A 21,854-nucleotide genomic window follows, 5' to 3' on the forward strand; every position below is an offset into this window, starting at 1 on the left:
GGAATATTTATAAAAAACAAATAAAAAAAGGCAAGTTGAACTGCTGAAAATTAGGTCAATTTATCTCACTGAAGAAGGAACTCTCTGAGAGGGTTTTTTTTAGCCTCAGTAAAACATTGCAGCAAAGATACGATGCAAAGTAGTTTTTAGTTTCTGACTGATGCCACTTATGACTGCTGTCCTGTTAATAAAACATTTCAATGCCTTCCACGTTTCCCAGATCACGAAGAAGCAGTGCTGCTGGAGTGGGGCCCTGAGGCTCGGCTTCACTTCCCGAGATCCGTCGAGGATTAATCCTGACACCTTGCCCAAGTATGCTTGCCCTGACCTGGTTTCTCAGAGCGGATTCTGGGCCAAAGCCCTGCCAGAAGAGTTTGCCAATGAAGGCAACATCATAGCCTTCTGGGCGGACAAGAAGGGACGCGTATTTTACCGGGTCAACGATTCCGGCGCCATGCTGTTCTTCAGCGGAGTGCGGGCAACGGAGCCCCTCTGGGCTTTGATCGATGTGTACGGACTCACACGTGGCGTGCAGCTGCTGGGTAAGTGCCTTATAAACAGCTCAAAAGGAAACGTTGACGTAGAATTCTCTGACAAAAATTTGCGAGCCAAAGACTTGCCACCAGAAAGTCCAAACTGCCCCGTGCTTAAAAAAAAAAAAAAGTTACGCAGCAGACAAGACACAGAGGCTGGCGTAGCGCTCTTCAGGCTAACGGATTTATTGGGGCAGAAGCATCCGAGGAGAAGAGTCCAGTTCATCTGACGAAATGGGCTCGGTCTTTGAAAGCTTGTGACCCAGTAAATCTGTTGGTCAATATTAGGTACACTAATGGCCTGCTATTCAGAAAATTGTCAGATCACAGGCCCCTACCAAAGACAGATGCCCTTGAAGCAATGTTGTTATTTGTAGAGAATGTGTGCCTTCAACCAGGTGAATTTCTTCCTGCTTTCAAGTTTCAACTGGATTTTCATCAAATTTTCCCCAGCAAATCTGGGGAAAACGCGAACGTTCTTGCTGAAATTTGATTTGGATTTGACGAGTCGTAGGAATATGCATCAGATCTGCCTGTTGCAGATTTCTACAGATTTGGCAAATTCACTCCAGAATCCAGAGCAGATTCACCGATTCACAGAAATCCACAACAGGTTTATTCAAAGAAAGTTTGGCAAACTGATTCGGCAGACTCATGAACATTCTTACAAGCCTGTTGGATTACTTAATCCTTCTTGTTGGCAAACTCTAACAAGCTGCTAGGTCTAGCATGGTTGCATTACCTTGACAAGCCTTTTGCTGGGTTTTTTTTTTCCCCACTGGATGATGTTTGCTGGCATAAGGTCTGCAAAAGAAAAAGCTTTTTGGTCTTTAATAAGATGTAGGGCTTTAAGGTAGTTCTTATATATTTGAAACTACCTCCACACTTAAAATGTGATGGTAGGGATGATCTACACCAGATTTTGCTGCTATTTATTTTTACAACTGGCATTAAGCCAGAATTAGTATTGTAGTAATCCCTGCTGGATAAACCAGATGTCCAGATGGTGGTAGAACTCTTGCTTAATAAGTCCATGGTTGAAAATAAGAGTTAATAGGAGAATAATCTCCTTCTCCTATATGTAAAATGACAGTCTGAAACCAAGACAAATGAGACAGATCAAGCACTGTTAGTTTATGTATGGAAAAAGCAATAAATCACAACACAGCTATCATTTTTAAGAAAGTACATTCTAGTCATGAAATATGGTCTGGATTAATTATCACACTGCTTTTCTTGGAATGTACCCTGTAAAATATACTTTCTATCAGCACTTTGTCATATTAACTGGTATACTGGAAAAATGCCTTTTGCAATTCATCCGAAACATTTAATCCCTTTATTATGGCAGTTTCAGTCTTTAGATAAATCCAGTAATGCATGTACAGCGCTACTTTGATAAGACAAGGTACATGATAATATAGTAATGACAGCAGAAAAGGACCAAATGGTCCATCCAGTCTGCCCAGCAAGCTTCTTATGGTAGTATGAGCCGTGCCGTGCTGATTACCTCTAGGTTTCTCTTAAGGGTAGCAACTACCACTCCATGAGGTTATTCCCAAGCCTTATGATAACCTATAAAAAATGTACTGCTAGCAACATTTTTACTGGGTGATGAGCCTTCTTGAAAATTCAAACAGTGCTGATGAGTTTTGCTTATGGACTTGGCCTTAGAAGCAGTCCCTGTGTTTTTTTCACTTGTGTCTGTGTATCAGTATCCCAGACCGTGAAAACCAGGGCCCGTGTTGATTGCCGTCTGAATCCAATTTTCCTTCCACCCACTGCCGTCAAAGAGGAGAGTGATATTGTAATCATGTCAAAGGCTTATTGGTTGAGGGTAGTAATCCCGCGCCTTCCGTTAATGGTAGTAATTGTTGCTCCGTGCAGGCTACCCTCATGCTCATCGCTTCCTTGGACCGTAAAAGTCTGGGCCCTCATTGGTTATTCTCTGAATCTAACTCCCCATTTCCCCGTGCCGTTGAAGCGGAGAGCAGTGTTGCAACTGCATCAAAAGCATCAAGGTTTATTGGTTAAGGGCAGTAACCGCCGCACCAGTAATTTACCCCATGCACCCTTTTCTTCTTTTCCATCCTGTAGCCTGCAGTTCTCAACCGGTGTGTCGCAACACACCAGTGCGTCACCAAGCACGTGCAGGTGTGTCGCCACACTTCCCGGTCTCCCACTAGCTCGGCTGCTCGTTTCTCCCTCTCTTTTGCTCCGAGTCACACTCTTCCTCTGCCTGGGCTTGAAATGCCGATAGCCGAGGCAGAACGCAGCAAAACCATGATAGAAACCGTTTGGGGCAGAGGCACTAGAGGCAATGGCCTCTCCTTCTTCCTGTCCCCGTGGCCTGGAAGAGGAAGAGCTGGGCAGTGTGGCCCACGCATGCGGGGAAAAAAAGAAGGAACCATGCCATCGTCATAAGTAGAAGCAGCATCAGCCTGAGTTAGGGGGAAGAGCCGCACGGCCCGGAGCAAGAAGAGGAACAGCGTCAGCTCCCCTGGCCACTGGGACTCTTATCTTGAGGCCGTGGGGGTTGGAGGAGGTGGAGGTTGCTACTGCTACTACTTGATCTTTGGTGCAGGGGTGGTGAGGGGTAGTGTGAGAGAGATTGCGAGGGAGCATTTGTGTATGTGTGTGTGTGTGTGCATGTGTGACTGAGATTGAGATCCTGTGTGTGTAAGTGAGAGAGAAAGCATGTGTGTGATTGAGATCCTGTGTGTGTAAGTGAGAGAGAAAGCATGTGTGTGATTGAGATCCTGTGTGTGTAAGTGAGAGAGAAAGCATGTGTGTGATTGAGATCCTCTGTGTGTAAGTGAGAGAGAAAGCATGTGTGTGATTGAGATCCTGTGTATGTAAGTGAGAGAGAAAGCATGTGTGTGATTGAGAGCCTGTATGTGCAAGTGAGAAAAAGAGGTAATGAGAATGTGTTTAAGTGTGTGAGAGGCAGCATGTGTGTGTGTGTGTGATTGAGAGCCTGTGTGTGTGTGTGTGTGTATGTGTATGATTGAGAGCCTTTATGTGTAAGTGAGAGAGAGACAGCATGTGTGTGTGTCATTGAGAGTCTCTGTGTGTGAGAAAGCATGTGTGTGATTGAGAGTTTGTGTGTAGAAGTGTGAGAGAAAGCACATGTGTAAGTGTGTGATTGAGAGCCTGTGTAAGTGAGAGAGAGAGAGCGAGCTTCTTTTTATGAATGAATAATTGAGAAAGTTACGGACAAAACCCCCTCTCCTCAACTCCTGCTAATTCACAAGAATCTCAGGGCACCTAGAAATCAAACTTTCCCAGGTATGGAGAGCAGAGAATTTTTTTATCCTTATTATTTTTAATTATTATATCTGCTATTTTGAAATATTTTATTGGTGTCTGAAAATTTTTTATAAGAGGTTTTAATTATTGGATGTTTTATACATCAACTGTTTTAAAATAATTTGTTCTTTTTTATTAGTTTGGTTTTACTACTATTGATTTAATATTTCTTTATGTGTTTTATGACAACTGGTGATACTTCTGTTTTTCTATTATTGCACTGCATACTGAGGGGCAAATTTTCAAAGGGTTACGCGCACCGGGCCTATTTTCAAAAGGCCTGGTGGCGTGCGTAAAGCCCCGGGGTGCGGGTAAGTCCCAGGGCTTGAAAAAATGGGCGGTCAAGGGAGCGGGGCGGGGGCGTGGTCAGAGGCATAACTTCCAAAACAAAGGTACGGGGGGTTTCGGGCTGGGGGCGGGACAGGGAGGGGAAGGTGGGAAGGAAAGTTACCTCCGAGGCCGCTCTGATTTCAGAGCGGCCTCGGAGGGAATGGGGAAAGTCAGCTGGTCTCCCCGAGGGCTCGGCGCGCGCAAGTTGCACTAGTGTGCGCCCCCCCCTAGTGTGTCGACCCCTGGTAGCTCGCACAAATGTAGGCCACGCGCGTGCCTTTTAAAATCTGCCCCTAAGCCTCTGGCTTGTTGCAGTTTGCAGTTCAGTTTTTGTCAGCATGTTTTTATTTCTACTTGATGGTCTCTTTATTCTTTGTTAGGTGAGGGTCTGCACGTGTGACTGAGGTGAAATATACTGCTGGCATGTAGTTTTTGTGTCGGGGTCTATAGCAGCCTGGTTTATTCTGTTTTCCTAATAGGAGACGTATTGATGTTTTACGGCCTGGTGTAATATGTGCAGTGTTGCTTTTCTGAGATAAGGTTGTTACTGTTTGAGTGCTGGCAGTTAGTGCTGTTCTGGTATAGGAGGATTACTATATATGCAATTTTTGTTCAGAGAGAGCACTCACATCTTTCTCTTATGTCATTCTTAACAATAAAAGTAATGCTTAAGCTTTTTTAAAAATTTCCGCTATAGATTGTAATGAGCAGTGTGTAACATGTGTGAGTGTTGTCCATCAGGTGTGTCACAATGGGAAAAAGGTTGAGAACCACTGATCTAACTTTTAGGGATCCACAGTGTTTATCCCATGCCACTTTGAATTCTTTGACTGTTTTAATCTTCTCTACTTCTTCCAGAATGGCATTCCAGGCACCTACCACCCTCTCCATAAAGAAATATTTTCAGGTGTTGGTTCTGAGTTGACCCTCCTGGAGTTTCATTTCATGACCCTTAGTTCTACTGATTTCTTTCCAACGGAAAATGTTTGAAGTTTGTGCATCATTAAAACCTTTCAGGTAGCTGAAGTTCTGTATCATTCTCCCCTGCACCTCATCTCTTCCAGGGTATACATATTTAGATCCTTCAACCTCTCCTCTTCTGATACTGACCATGCACCTTGTCTGGACCACCTCCATCCTGTCTCTATCCTTTTTGAGATACGGGCTCTAGAACTAAACACAGTACTCCAGGTCAGGCCTCACCAAGAACCTGTATAAGGAAAGGCATTATCACCTCCTTTTTCTTACTGGTTATTCCTCTTTCTATGCAGCCCAGCATTCTTCTGGCTTTAACTATCACCTTGCCACATTGCTTTGCCGTCTTCAGATCGCCAGACACTGTCACCCCAAGATCGCTCTCTTGGTCCATGCACATCAATCTTTCACCCCATCATATAAAGCTCTTTTGGATTACTGCATCCCAGATGCATGACTTTAACTTCTTGGCATTGAATTCCAACTGCCAAATCTTTGACCACTCTTCAAGCTTTCTTAAATCACTTTTCATTCTCTCTACTCCAAGTCTTTCCACTCTTTTGCAGATCTTAGTATCATCTAAAAATGGACAAACTTTACCTTCTAACTCTTCCGCAATGTCGCTCACAAAGATATTGAACAGAGCCAGTCCCAATACGGATCCTTGAGGCACACCACTTAACATCATTTTCTCTTCAGAATAGTTTCCATTTACCATTACCCGCTGTCTCTTGCGAACCAGTTTGTAATCCATTCCATCACCTTGGCACTGACTCCCAAGCTGCTCATTTTATTCACAAGCCTGCTATGTTGGACCGTATCAAAAGCTTTGCTGAAATCCAAGTAATTCACATTGATCGTTGTTCCTCTATCCAATTCTCTTTTCACCCAATCAAAAAAATCAATCAGATTTGTCTGACAGGACTTTCCCCTGGTAAATTCATGCTGCTTTGGATCCAGCAAGTTGCTGGTTTGTAGATAGTTCACGATTCTTTCTTTCAGCAAAGTCTCCATTAATTTACCCACTACGAAGGTGAGGTTAACTGGCCTGGAGTTTCCAGCCTCCTATCTGCCACCACTCTTGTGAAGCGGGACCACCACCGCTCTTCTCCAATCTCGCGGTACCACTCCCATTTCCAGGGATCTATTGAACAGGTCTTTCAGCGGACTCTCCAGGACATCTCTGAGCTCCTCTAGTGTCCTGGGATGTTTATCGTCTTGCCCCATAGCCTTGTCTATTTTCAGTTTTCCTAGCTCTTCCCATAAATTGCTTTCTCTAAAAGGAGTTGTTTCTTCTCTATTCCTATCTACAGTCTTGTCAACCAGCAACGGTCCTTCTCCAGGGTCTTCAGTAAACATAGAACTGAAGTATTTGTTTAATTTTTCTGCCATGTCTTCATCTGTCTCTACACTTTGCTTCTTGTCACCCTTCAATTTCACTACACCACTTTGGGCCTTCCTTCTTTCTCTGATATATCTGAAAAATGTTTTGTCACCTCGGTTTACCTCTTTGGCAAGCCTATCTTCCACTTGGACCTTTTGCTTTCCTGATTGTTTTCTTCATCTCCCTCAGTTTCACCAGGTATTCTTCTCTGTGTTCCTCTTTTTGGGATCCTTTATATTTCCCGAATGCTGTTCTTTTTGTCTTATTTTTTCAGCCACCTCCTTTGAGAACTAAATCTGTGTCTTTACCCTTGCACATTTGTTTACTATTCTAACATATAGATTTGTTGCCTTTGTAATAGCGCCTTTTAATTTAGCCCACTGTTGTTCCACCTAATCCATTTTCTCCCAGGCTTCTAGTTCTTCCTCCAGGTACATCCCCATTTTGTCAAAGTCCATATTTTTGAAATTCAGAACTTGTGTCTTTGTTTACCTTCTCTTTATCTTATTTGGAATATCAAACCAGACTGTCTGTTGATCACTGGTGCTCAGGTTTGCACCTGTCCAGATATTAGAGACTTTATCCCCTATAGTGAGTACCTGATAGAGTATCACACCCTCCCTCGTGGGTTCCATTACCATTTATTTGAACAGAGCTCCTTGAAAGGCATCCACCTTCTCTCTGCTTCTTGCAGATTCTGCAGAAGGGATACTCCAGTTCACATCCGGCAGATTAAAACCTCCAACGATCAACACTTCTCCCTTCTTTCCCACCTTTTGGATGTACAATTATACACATGGTTTCTGACATGATGCCTAAACACCTAAACCTAAATCATGACTACTAGAAAATCAGAAAATCTAGAAAGAGAGGAGAGACTTACTCTTCTCCAAAGATAATACACCACTGAGTACTATCAGCTTGCAAAACTGAACTAATGCATGATAACAGTCAGAACATTGTTCGCTCATAGGGCCTAGTTCAGACCTTTTATGCAGCTAGTATAAGATTGCTTATCTCTCAGAAACAGGATGTGTAGGGGTGGGGTGGGGGGAGAACCAATAAGATAACTGCACCGGGCCCTGTGCTGACATGGGAGACCCATGCCCAGAACTATAAAGTCCTTTGAGCTAGTGAGTGGAGTTACACACATCTCCATTGCAGGTGCTTAGTCCTGGGCTCTGTACCCTCCTAAAGTCAGCCCTGATCAGTAGTTTAGTCATCAGAAAGGGCTGACGTAGGTAGGTCGATTCATTGTTTTCATATGAATTAATACTTAATGAATGGCCGCCTGCAGCTTAAAAAGGTTTGAATGAGGTCATGTAGTTTTGGGGGGTTTTTATGCCAAGACACAAGTAACTGATGGCAAAACAGAAACAAGGAACACTTCTTTTTATGAACTTAAAGCAGCTGTAGAAATATCAACAAAACAGATAGTGCCCGACTACATAAGAACATAAGAAATTGCCATACTGGGTCAGACCAAGAGTTCATCAAGCCCAGCATCCTGTTTCCAACAGTGGCCATCCCAGGTTGCAATCATCTGGCAACTGCCCAAACATTAAGTAGATTCCGTACTACTAATGCCAGTAATAGCAGTGGTTATTCCCTAAGTCAACTTGATTAATAGCAGTTAATGGATATCTCCTCCAAGAACTTATCCAAATCTTTTTTTAAACCCAACTACACTAACTGCCCTAACCACATCCTCTGGCAACACATTCCAGTGCTTAATTGTGCATTGAGTGAGAGAGAATTTTCTCAGATTAGTTTTAAATGTGCTACTTGCTAACTTCATAGAGTGCCCCCTAGTCCTTCTTTTATCCGAAAGAGTAAATAACCGATTCATATTTAACCGTTCTAGACCTGTCATGATTTGAAAAACCTCTGTCATATCCCCCCCTCAGCGATCTCTTCTCCAAGCTGAACAGCCCTAATCTCTTTAGCTTTTCCTCTTAGGGGAGCCGTTCTATCCCATTTATCATTTTGGTTGCCCTTCTTTGTACCTTCTCTATCACAACTATATCTTTTTTGAGATGCGGTGACCAGAACTGTACACAGTATTCAAGGTGTGGTCTTACCATGGAGTGATACAGAAGCATTATGACATTTTCTGTTTTATTAACCATTCCTTCCTAATAATTCCTAACATTCTCTTTGCTTTTTTGACTGCTGCAGCACACTGAGCCAGCGATTTAAATGTATTATCCACTATGATGCCTAGATCTTTTTCCTGGGTAGTAGCTCCGAATATGGAACCTAAAATCATGTAACTACAGCATGGGTTATTTTTCCCTAAGTGCATTACCTTGCACTTGTCCACATTGAATTTCATCTGCCATTTGGATGCCCAATCTTCCAGTCTTGCAAGGTCCTCCTCCATCTTAAGAGGGGATACATGTGCTTGAGGAAACTTAGACGATCAAGTAGGTTGATTGTGCATAACTTGACATTTAGGCCAGCATGGCCAATCAGACTGGCCACTTGGGCTTTTTCCACCAACCTGGCGCCTTCTCCTACCTTTTAGGTACCACCAAGGAAAATCAGTGGTTCCCTCTCAGCAGTCGACAGATCTTTTTTTACACTTAAAACGTGCTTCTAGGACTCCTTACTGAGGGACTGTGCCACACTTTATCCACCCTCAGGCTCATTCGTTTTCATGGATTAGTTTTCCTTGTTCAGTTTGATTTTATTTAATATTGTAGTAATGTCACGATACGTTTCCTTATGTGCATTGCCTTGAATGTTCAATAAAATGGCAGTGTGTTCATTTTAACAGAAGAAAAATGAATGAAAAATGAGTCGCCTCCATGAAAGAGGGGCATAGTGTAGGTTGGGAGCTTGTAATCGAGCACCATGTATTAGGCTTCTCCATCAAGGTTATGCTGTCGGTAGAGCTGGTATTAATCAGCACAGTGACCGAATTCAAGTATGCTTGGGACAGATATAAAGGGTGCTGGTTGTATGGGGGAGGTGACTGGAGGTTGGGCTGGGATGGTGTTACAGTAAAAGGGGTTAACAGGGCAGCCAGGGTAGGCCAAATGATAGTTTTCTACCATATCACAAGGTATGTCTTGAATTTCACTTTGTAGTTATGGTAAAAGAGTGGGTAGTTTATACAAAACTGTGAAGAGAAGATGCAGTTAATTTGTAATAATAGACTTGGCTGTGATCACATTTGCATTAATATGTTCAAATAATTGGCAAGCAATCTTTTAAATGACAGCTCTAAAAAAAAAATAAACCCCAAGCTAAATCCTGGCTATGATACACACTAGGACTATATTCTTCACAGGATTTTGCTTGCGTTTGTGTTAGCAGGAATTCATGCTCTCTAGAGGAAAGTGTGAATTTTCCACACAGATGTATTTTTCCCCGTTCCCTCTTAGCTTTCTCCCCTTTACACTTTGTCTCCTTTGCAGTGTATCCTGAACTCAAATGTAATAACAGCAAACAAAGTAAAACCCTGAATAAAAACCTAAACAGACATTGAGAATCCAGGGTGAACCAAGAACTCACAAAATAATCTGCCATAGACTGAATAAATAGCAAGAAACCCTCTCAAAAAAACCAAAACCAAAACCCAAAACCCACCAATAGATTACAAGAATCAGAAAATATACACTGTAAAAACTGGGTAATGACATGCTCAAAAAAACTGTGTACAAACCATTTCTAGTGCCTACCTAATCATTTACCCAGTCCTATAACCAGTGATGTGCTGGAGGGATTCTCAAAGATAACCAAATGAATTACACGTTCCCTTGTGCCTATAATGTTCTTACATGAATACGATAAAAACCACTTAAAAGTGAATCAGTTTCATATGTATTTGAAAAGCTACATGTCACAATATCAGCAAGGTACAAAACAAATCACATTAAAGCATTAAAAACCTTAATCACAACATTCATACCACATCCTCACACATCCATACTTAACATATATAAAATGTAATTCACAACAAATAAAATTTTCAAAAAATACAATTCTCAAGAAATTGGCATTGTTTGCCCAATATTCACGATGTTTTCCCCGATACTCATTGGTTCTCTATATACTCTCAGCTTCACAATGTTTCCCTCGACTGGTCTCTGTGTATTCTTAGTTTTCTCAAACGTTCCCCTCTCAATTTTCAAAAAGCTTCCCATTTCCCTCGATGTTCAACAGCTCTCTGTATATTCTTAGTTTTCTCTCTTAATTTTCAAAAGAATTTCCCGACGAAGGGGCTCTCAGAAATTCCTGTGAGCCTCTTTAAAAATTATTTTATAAAAACAAAGTTCATGTCATTGGGTGGGACTGAACTGGCAAAAGTTTTTTTTTTAGAAATAAATTTGGTAGTGACAAGCGCACCTGAATAAGAAGTTGGCAACATATAACTAAAAATCTGAAACAAAGAAAAACAATTTTGGTAGAGAAACTTCCATTTGATCCCTACTTGCACAATAGTTCGACAGGGGTAGGCAACCTCCACTCTGCATAGACACCAATCTGTTTGGCTTTTCAGGATATCCCTAATAAATATGCATGAGACAGATGGGCATGCATATTTATTAGGGATGTCTTGAAAACACAAGTGGATTAATTTCACTGGGGACTTGAGTTTGCCTAGCCCTGCGTTTCGGGCATAAAAGTGTTCTATATCAAGGGCACTTACACTTTTCTAGGATGAATTTGTTGGGTACATGATTAAGGTCCTTATAAAACAAAGATTTTTCCATTGGAAAAAAAGTTATTTTTGAATAAGGCCCTGTGTTTTATACATGGTGCTTCTTTTAAGCAAGCTTACATGATCATCCAGTTTTTGTAAGTTATATATCACAGACCTCTTTTTTATTTTTTTGATTGAATTAATTTGAAACTCACTGATTCCTTTTTTCCATTATTGAGCTGTGAGCTTTGAATTCTGCATTTCAGTGTCTCCTTTTATTTATTTTTGGGTCCAGCAGTTACCTTCTGTTCCTCTGAGCTTTTACCTCAATTGGAACCTGCCTCGTTGGACTACAGTGAAATGAGTCATTCTTTCCCCCCAGAGTTGTAACGTGCTTATGGCCAATATAGCCACGGCCATAGGCGCGGCTACCAAAAGGCACCATAGCGCCGCCGTCATGTGGGGCCTCAGTAAGTGGAAAAGCAGCACGGCCCGCCAGCCACGCTGATGATTCTGGCAGAGCTGCGCTGCTTTTCCACTCATAGGCGTCGGAACAGGGGGACCGTCTGCAATGGGAGAAGTCTCATTGGTGGCAGTGGGGGCGGCGCATGATTTCCTGAATGCTACCATGATCCCCTCACTCACCCTCCCTGCTCCTGAAGAATGGAAGGATTCCGGCCTTGCAGCGCGGGCTGCTTCTTCCTCCTGGGCTGTCGGCACCTGATGACGTCATTCAGGCACCGGCAGCTGGGAGGGTGGAAACAGCCTTCTCTTCAAGGCCACGATCCTTTGATTATTCAGGAGCAGGGATGGTGAATGAGGGGATTGCAGTAGCACCTTGGGGGGGTGAGCAGCATTAAGGAGTTTATGCACTGGCCACCTATGGTGAGTGAGGGGATTGCGGGTGTGAAGGTGTGGGATAGGGAATAAGACTTCTGGGGAGTAGGGGAGCTGGGGAGAGGAAAAAAGGCTGGGGAGCAAGACTGCTGGGAAGTGGAGGTCTGGGATGGGAAAGGGGTCTGGAGAGCAAGACTGTTGGGGAGTGTGGGATTTGGAAGGGGAGATGGAGCTGTGGAGTAAGACTCCTTGGGAGTGGGGTGTCTGGGAGAGGAGAGGGGAGCAAAACTGCTGGGGAGTGTGGGATTTGGAAGGGGGATGGAGCTGGGGTGTAAGACTGCTGGGGAGTGGGGTGTCTGGGAGAGGTGAGTTGAGGGTCTGAGAGGGACCAAGAATGCTGGGGAGTTGGGGGGGGGGGGGGGGGAAGGACAGCAAGACTGTGTGAGAGAGAGAGAGAGCATGTGTGTGGGAGACTGACCCCACTTCCTCTCTGCCTACTAAACCATGACAATTTTAGTGCTTCTGGAAATCAAAAGTTCTAGATATGGATAACGAGATTTTTTAAAATCCTTATTAGTTTTAATTATTGGGTATTATTTGATGTGTTATTTGAAATATTGTATTGATGTTTGGAAAATTTGTATGTGAGTTTTTAATTTTTGAATGGTATTCTATTCATTAGTTTTAAATTATTCTTTTTATTGGTATGGTTTTATTAATTTTATTGTTGTATGAGGAGTGGTAATGCTTCTGTTTTTCCATTGTTGCAGTTCATATAGAATTTGGCTTCTTGCGGTTTCCAGTTGTACATTTCTATTTATATTTTCTGGTCTCTTTATTCTGTATTTGAGGGTCTACCTGTGTTTTGCATGTGTGATTGAAGTGAGGTATTCCAATAGTGTGTAGTTTGTTTATAGCAGCTTGGCATGTTCTGTGTTCCTAATAGGGGCTGGGTTAGTGTTTCAGGCCTGGTGTAATATTTGCAGGGTTAACTTTCATAACGTAGAATTGTTGCTGTTTGAGTGCTGGCAGTTAGTGCTGTTTTGATTATAGAAAGTTTATTGTATTCTGTTTTCATGTGGCTCTCTGAGGGTCATGCCCATACCCAAGACACATGACAGTAGGCCTAATACCATATGTCTTTCAAGTGTCTCTTGCTTTTTTGCAGAGTTTTCTGGTTGGCACCACAGCAGTGTATATAAATATAATATACGTATTGTTAGTGATAGTTTTACCTCGGAAGACTGTGCTTTGAATTTCCTTTTTCATGTAAAATCTGTTATAAATGCATTCATTTTAATTATGTGTGAGGAGGATAGGATGGGGTAGGGGGTGCCTAATACTCTTGCACTGGCCTTGGGTATTGCTGTACAAACATTTAACAAATTCTCCCAAGTCATGATGTCATGTGCTTTGTGATGGGTGAGGGCGCAGTTTTTCACTGGGCCATAGGCGCCATATTGCCTGCCTGTAGCTCTATTTCCCCCTATTTATCCCATTTATTTCAGTGATGAGCCTCAGCCTGGGACCATGCACCAAGGCTTCCTCCAGAACCTTGCAGGCCACGTCCGGCCACTTGGCGTTGCTGTTGCGCAATAATCGTGACTGCCCCAGGAGCTGTGAATGCGGCTTCCATGGTGTCTCCAGCCTCAGCCTGGGCATTGAACCCTGTTCCTTCAGTGCTGCTACTGAGTCACCAGGCCAGCCCCCTTTTTAAGTGAACTCTTAACACAATGATGTGGGGTATCGAGAGAACTCTATTACTACTTCAAGTAAGCTCAGCTGCTGATGTTGACCATGGAATCAACTACAGTATACTTATGCAGCTGCGTATAACCCCACCAGTCCAAACTGAGTTGTTGGCACAATTCTGTAAATGGATTATACTACAAAGCCTTTTAGCTGAAGAAGCTGGTATGATGTTTACATGCAAATTTTGGGATTGATTCATTCCTCCTGATGCCAGAAAGGAGGCTGATTTGTCAAAAAAGAACCAGAGGAATCAAAATACAATCCATGAGGATGAGATTTATTAGGAGACCCTCATAGTATGCAGGAGCTGACAGATCCCTCACAAAGGTGTAACGCTATTAAAACAGCTGCAAACAGCAAGGTGTTCATTTGTGATCCTTCAATATGATCATAGATCTCACAACCTCACATTTTTTTTAAAACGTTTACTTACATTTTTAGATTTTTCTTATTTTTTTGCATATTAAAAAATTCCCAAAAGTTAAAAAAAAAAAAAAAAAAAGCTTTTTTAAACCAACTTAACTTTATCTTGGTGAAGAGAGTCCTTTATATTGAATCAAATTCCCTGCCCGACACAGTGCGTTTCTATTCGTCATCAAGGGCAGAAATAAATCCTTAATTCATAGTAAATATAATTTAAAACGGAAAGACCCGACACAAGATGTAGGGCTGGGTTCAAGCAAATTTGGTTTGAAATTATATTTACTCTGAATTAAGGATTTATTTCTGCCCCTGATGAAGAATCAAAACTCACTGTGTGTCGGGCAGGGGACTGTTTTCACCAAGATAAAGCCAAGTTGGCTTAAAAAAGCTTTCTTTGAACTTTTGGGAATTTTTTAATATACAAAATAAATAAGAAAAATCTTCAAGATTAGAGTCTGTAGGATATCAGTGGCAGGGGGGGAAAGGTTTGGAGCCATTCTGTAGCTACAGGATCTGTGGCATGTGCCCACATGAAAAAGATAGGCTTCTTTCTCTCCACACAATCTTTATTCTGAATCCTTCCCTGGCTGTCATCAGAAGAGGCAGCGTTCACAGAACACTATCCCCGTGGCTTCTCTTATGTATACCATGCAATCCTCGACCTCAGTAACGCTATCATGTCCTTACAGTCTCACATTCCTGTTCCACCCAGGCCAGCAATGCAGGCGGCAGGGCCAGTGGCGTCTGCTCTCTCACTCAGACGGGATCTGTCACTGCATCCCCAGCAGTCATACCCACACCAAAGGAGGTTAATCGTTCGTACACACTTTCTCTTCCACCAGCCTGCTACCTTCTGTCACACAGCCATCACACACACATTAGCTGGCACAGTTCTTCCTCTTGTAGGGTCCCCTGCATGCTTTCTGCTGTCGCTGCTCTGAACAGGGATGCATACAAGTCCTCATTGTAGAAACCATACCATGTACAAACAGATGGAACCCAATGTGGAGGCCAAAGGGTGACAGTTTCTACTCGCTGCTCTTGCCCCCTTCCGCTTTCTGAAATCGCCTACGAGTGTCGGGTGCCTCACCTGGTTATCAGAAGCGGAGGAGGCACGGATGTCCTGGTGGCCGATTACGGACCTTCAGGAGTATGAGAGCCCGGAAGACCGGCTGTGGCTGGTGGACATAATCCATGCGCTGTGAGTAATTTCCTGTCTGTGTGTCTGACGTTGGTCCATCATGGAGTCTGCGTGTGTGCCTGTGATGTGATGTGATACCTGCTGTGTTGTTGTTTTATTCAGCATAAAGATCTTGCCTGCTTCCCTCCCTCCTGTCATTTTCTGTTGTGCGTATGTTGCGGCATTGTTTTCTTTCTACACTTTGTCACGGTCCTCTGTTGCATGCAGTAGAAAGACAAATCCTGCTTGTGAGCCCTGGGTATTTTGCGTCATGTTGCGCTCTTAGGAAGTGATCCTTCCTGTGCTACTTGTCCTTACACGCTTTGTTTATGCTTTTTAGCATAAATGTAAGCGCCTTGTATCCGTTTCTTAACACTTCTCTTGTATCCTGACTATCCAGAGCATGCAGCAGCCTTTCCAAAGGAGCAGTGTCCTGCCGATCAGTCATACCCCCAGTAGTTGCATGCATGCATTCCCTGGGATTTGATCTGCAGGCCAAGAGATAACCCTTACTCAAGTTTGTTTTTTTTTTCTGCTTTGCATCTGATTTGTTTGGCAGACTTCCCGAGTGACTGTCCATTTTTCTCTCTTTCGGCCTCACCCTTACCTGCTCATGCTATGCCTTGGGAGCAGCAGAAAGAGGAGGAAGAGAAAGTGACATCCCCACCCCTACCCACGCCCCCAGGGAAATGGAGGGGGGACCTTCTCTCTACTCAGTCTCTGGAATCCTGCCCCTGAGAAGGGGGCAGAATTGTAATTTTACTTTTAATAAATAAACTATCATCTCTTGGTTTGGCATTTGGTGGCCTTTTCTATTTTTTCTTAAGGCTCACCAGTGTGCGTGCATGAATAACGGATGTGAGTGCAGGATAGGTCCTGAAAGTGTGTATACTTGTGAGGCTGATTGTGAGAAGGATGCACAGATGAAGGGGAGGCTAGGGTGACGTGCGGGTAGTGGGTTGAGATGTTTGTGGACTAAATAGGGGACAGTCCATGCTACTTCCCAGCAGTCAGGGGCTGCAGGGTGGCTGTGGCTGTCTCTCTCAGTACTGTCTCTTTAAAACAGGGCTCCTTTGCCACATTCTCCTGATTCTCCTTTCTGAATCCCTTACAGTGGAGTTGAACAGGAGTGAAATGAGGTAGTGTGGCGGAGTCTGGCCTTCATGACTGCTGAGGGGAGATAGGATAGAGGTCTATAAGATAATGAGTGAACGAGTAAACGGGAATCGGTTGTGGGGAGGAGGAAGAGCAGAAGCTGGGGGGGGGGGGGTGGGGAGCAGAAGCTGGGGGGGGTGGGGAGAGGGGGGTTTTAGTTGATGGAAAGGTGGAGTTGCATGTAAACAAATCAAAACCAAATAGGTAATGTTGACCTTTCCAATTTTTTTTTTATATGAAAGCACATCCCTTGAAATAATCCTCTTTGTCACCTTCTTATCACTCTAACAAACTGAAGCCCTCTCCTGTCCCCTGTCCCCTTCACACTACCATTATAATGTATTTTATGATTCATTTGTATTTTCCGGCAATGCCCTCTTCTGCTCGTTCTGTTCAGACCTGAGGAAGGGCATGTTTTCTCCTGAAAGCTATTCAAGAAATATATTAATTAGTCCAAAACAAAGATATCACCACTTCTTTTTTTTTCTTGTTAAGCTTTATCTTCATGGATTCAAGTGAACTACACAGCAACCACACTGCCTAATGCAGCATTCGGAAGCTACATATGGGAATTAGGACACAATTACAGGAATTAAAATGTAATTTTAAGCTTCCGTTTTGGTAACTCTTTCAGTTCCCCTGTATGTCATGTTTGTTTTATTATAACTGTAGGTGATTGTTTGTAAGATTGCAGTTTTAAGATTTTAAAACAGTTTTATGGCAATGAATTGCGGAATACAAGTGCCTGTAAATACATTAATACCCTTGGGAGCACACACAACTGGAAGAGTATCACAGAATCACCCCACACATACTGATTGGTATCCAGCTAGTTAATGTTTTGTGAATTTTGTTTAGGATTTATATTTGGCAAGCCTTCAGGCCTCTCTTGTAAATGAAATATATTTGCTATTCCTTGGGTGTGTGAAATGCCGAGGTGTGCAGGGTTCATAGTGGTGGCGCAGGCAGCTTGCTCCTACCCTTGCCAATAAATCCAGGGAAGGGTCTCCATTAATATTCTCACTACCAAGGTGAGGCTAACCGGCCTGTAGTTTCCGGCCTCCTCTGTGCTCCCACTCTTGTGAAGCGGGACCACCGTCGCTCCTCTCCAATCACTCGGCACCACTCCCGTTTCCAGGGATCTATTGAACAGGTCACGCAGCGGAGCTGCCAGCACATCTCTGAGCTCCCTCAGTATCCTGGGATGAATCTCATCAGGCCCCATCGCTTTGTACACTTTCAGTTTTCCAACTCTTCCCATTCATTCTCTTCTGTAAATGGAGTTTCGTCCATTCCACTCCCCTCCAATTTCTTGTTAACTGGCAATGGTCCTTCTCCAGGGTCTTCTTTAGTGAACGCCGAACTGAAGTAAACCGTTGCGATGGTACATAACTTAGCAACGGTATAGAAAAGTTTTTAAATAAATAAGTATTTGTTTAATATTTCCGCCATTTCTTCATCTCTATCCACACATTGATTCTGATCACTTCAACCGTTGTGATGGCGAAACCAAATGACGGTATATAAAACTCGATAAATAAATAAATACATTTCACTATACCACTTTGGACTTTTCTCCTTTCTCTGATATATATAAAAAATGTTTTGTCACTTCGCTTTACCTCTTTGGCAATCCTTTCCTCTACCTGACTTTTTGCTTTATTGATTACTTTTTTCGTCTCCCTAAGTTTTACCAGATATTCTTTCTTGTGTTCTTTTTTTTGGGATGTTTTTGAATTCTTGAATGATGATTTTTTTGCTTTTATTATTAATATTATTTCTCTTACTTTTATTTACATTTCTAACATAAATTTGTTGCTTTTGTAATTGCTCCTTTTCATTTGGCCCACCGTTGTTCCACCTCTCCCATTTTCTCCAGTCTTCTAGTTCTACCTTCAGGTATGTCCCCATTTCGACAAAATTCATATTTTTGAAATGCAAAATTCAGGTCTCCATGTGACTTCTCAGTATCTTATTTGTATTGTCAAATCATTCCATTTGATGATCACTGGTACTGAGGTGGGCACCCACCAGGATATTAGAGATAATCTCCCCGTTAGTAAGCACTAGGTCAAGTATAACACCCTCCCTCATAGGTTCCATTACCATTTGTTTGAAGAAACCCCCTTGCAGTGCATCTACTATCTCTTTACTTCTGGTAGATTCCACAGAAGGAATTCTCCAGTCTGTCTGGCAAATTAAAGTCTCCAATAATCAGCATTTCTCCTTTCTTTCCCACCTTTTGGATGTCTTCGACCAGATCTCTGTCTAGTTCTTCCGTTTGAGTCGGAGGCCTGTAAATCACTCCAGTAAAAATAAGAAAATGCCATACTGGGTCAGACCAAGAGTCCATCAAGCCCAGCATCCTGTTTCCAACAGTGGCCAATCCAGGCTATAAGAACCTGGCAAGTACCCAAAAACTAAGTCTCTTCCATGTTACCATTGCTAATGGCAGTGGCTATTCTCTAAGTGAACTTAATAGTAGGTAATGGACTTCTCCTCCAAGAACTTATCCAATCCTTTTTTAAACACAGCTATTCTAACTGCACTAACCACAACCTCTGGCAACAAATTCCAGAGTTTAATTGTGCGTTGAGTAAAAAAGAACTTTCTCCGATTAGTTTTAAATGTGCCCCATGCTAAGATGAACCATCATCTTTTTTTTAGGATGGCCCATAATGAATCTTCTCTACCCCACTTTCCTTGCAGTTCAGTTGCTTGGATATTTTTCTTGACATAAAGAGCTACTCCACCCCCTTTTCTGTCCTCTCTGTCCTTCCTTAACAAGTTATAGCCCAGTATGGCCATATCCCAATCATGAGAATCCGTGAACTAAGTCTCCGTGACAGCAAGAATGTCCAATTCCGCCTCCACCATTAGGGCCTGCAGGTCTGAGATTTTATTGCCTAAACTACAAGCATTTGTGCTCATATCTTTCCAATTTTTTTTCCCTTGATTTGTTAGGGGGTTGGGGGCCACATGGCACATAGGGACACCCTGGGCCTGCTACGGCTGCCCAGTTCAGCACTAGGCTTGGAATATCTCTGAAGTCTTTTAAAAAAAAAAAAAAAATCTTATGCATCATAAGAAAAAAATGCCACAGATTAAATATCTCTACGTAGCCATTTACATGGCTCAAGAATTTTGCAGCACAGAGACCATGGAATCTTTGATGGTTTTGCCAAATTTCAGGCTAAAATTCTTTTTCCTTTCAGATTTTGAGGTACATTATTTCCCTGACCTCTAAAATCATGAACATATGTTGAAATTAGAGTATATGGCGTTTTCGGGGAATTTTTTCGAACTGACAAAACTTAAAAATGTAGCTCATACCATGGCTTCCAAATATTACAGATTTAATTCACTAATTTCCTAAATGTTGAAAATGTGAAGCTTGGGGCCTGGTTTTCATGGCTGACCGTGTATTTCTTTTGAATGGGAATTGTCGTGAAGAGAAAGTGACAAAGGAGTGAGGGTGCACACTACATTTGAATTTAGAGAGAGATTGTGTAGCTTTGTCTGTTTCTTTCGTCCTTGCTTGTTTTGCATGTGACCTCACTTTATTTACAGATACTTTTTTTTTCACTGCAGGTTCAGTGTACACAATAATGAAATTTCTGTTTTGTATAAGGATGGTGGAGTGCCTCTTGTTTTGCAGTAAACTCTGTACAAGCACAGTAAAGTGGTTATTGCACTGCCAAAGTGCAAGGGCACAATTCAGGAAAGTTTAGAAGACCCTGCATAAGTGTCACGTCTACATTTTGTTTTGCTTTTTTTTTTTTTTTTTTCTATTTTTCTAAAACATTAAGGCTGACATTAAGATCGTTAAGAAAGAACTGCAAACCTGGCTCTTTGATAATGCCTACTCTCTGAGTGATCTAACCAATTACCCCTCACTCTGATAACCATTCTCTCATCCCCCCCCACCCCCCAATAACGATTACAAATGCATCCTATATATCCGTCTTTGAAGTACACCCTTGAATGTTTACCTGTATGCATGCCTGCCTTTGCAACTCATCCTTTGTCTGTGAGTGAGAAACCTGTACATCGCTGTGGTCTAGTGATTCTCACGTGGCACGATGGTATGTAAAACACTCAAATAAATAACGAGGACATTATTATCCACTTTCTGAAGGGGAAGAAGGCTTATGAGATTGCTGCGTATGCCTGTCGTCCTAATAACTTTTTTATTTGGTGTCCTATCCATACTACATTTTCAGCCCATGGGGAGACAGGAAGATTGTGATAGGGGTGGAGAGGGAGGGGGAGGTTTTGGATCCACCCATACACGTGGACCACGGATGTGCACACGCCCCAGAAAGTATGGTCCATTAGTTCTGGGTGGAACTTCATGCTGCAAAAGACTCCATTTTCTCTCGAACCCTTTTTTTTTATTTTTTATAATTCTGTTGTTCCTGTGTGCACTGGTTTTCCTGCTGTGCATAAGAATTGCTCAATATTACCTGAATCTCCTGTATATTGAAACAAGTGTTGCTGCCCGACTTAATATTGAGGGATATATTGAGGATAACCTGAATGAATTATCTCCACTAATATATAGTAATGTGCATAATAATTGGGCAGAAACATAGAAACATATAGAAACATAGAAATGACGGCAGAAGAAGACCAAATGGCCCATCCAGTCTGCCCAGCAAGCTTCCCTCATTTCTTCTCCCATACTTATCTGTTTCTCTTAGCTCTTGGTTCTAATTCCCTTCCACCCCCGCCATTAATGTAGAGAGCGGTGATGGAATTACTTGAAAATGCTATATAAATGTCCATTATCCTGAAGTGCCTTGTAAGTCAACATTGGTATTTTGAACTGTGCTCTATAGGCAACTGGGAGCTAATCAAGCTCCTTCAGCTAAGGAATAATTCGTTCTCCACGCTGACGTCCCGTCAAGCATTTTTTTTCAGCCAGCCTATCGCAGCTGGAACTTGCATGAATTGACAATAAGTTCCTCATTTTTTTTCAACCTGAAACTGACCGCAGCGTGTAACTCTGAGCAGTCTCCATTTTGGGTTCGGTCATTTTTCTGCTGGTCGAGCTTCTCAAGCTCTTTCTCAGAGCAAAAAAAAACAAAAAAACCCTTAAAAGATTTGGAAAGGAAGGCGAATCTTAAAGCAAGGTGGGCTGGGCTGTTGCCTGTTCTCACAGTCGGGCCGTTTTCGACACGCTAGTGTCAAAAATGTGCATCCACCCCCCCCCCCCCCCCCCGAAATTAATAGCGCCCGCAACCTACAAATGCATGTTAATGGCCCTATTAGTTATTCCCGCGCGATACAGAAAGTAAAATGTGCAACCAAGCCGCACATTTT

At 42.6% G+C, this 21,854-nt stretch overlaps 1 protein-coding gene across 4 annotated transcripts in view; it reads left to right on the top strand.

The window, feature by feature from the left end:
* NEURL1 (neuralized E3 ubiquitin protein ligase 1) overlaps positions 1-21,854 on the top strand; it is a 459,730-nt gene that overhangs the window by 291,943 nt on the left and 145,933 nt on the right. For all 4 annotated transcript variants that reach the window (XM_029610300.1, XM_029610303.1, XM_029610302.1 and 1 more), the window contains one exon: positions 221-542. In XM_029610300.1, the coding sequence (XP_029466160.1) occupies positions 221-542 (322 nt within the window). The remainder of the gene's footprint in view (positions 1-220; positions 543-21,854) is intronic.

The sequence above is a fragment of the Rhinatrema bivittatum genome, chromosome 7 (assembly GCF_901001135.1).
Source record: "Rhinatrema bivittatum chromosome 7, aRhiBiv1.1, whole genome shotgun sequence".
Classification (NCBI taxonomy): Eukaryota; Metazoa; Chordata; class Amphibia; order Gymnophiona; family Rhinatrematidae; genus Rhinatrema; species Rhinatrema bivittatum.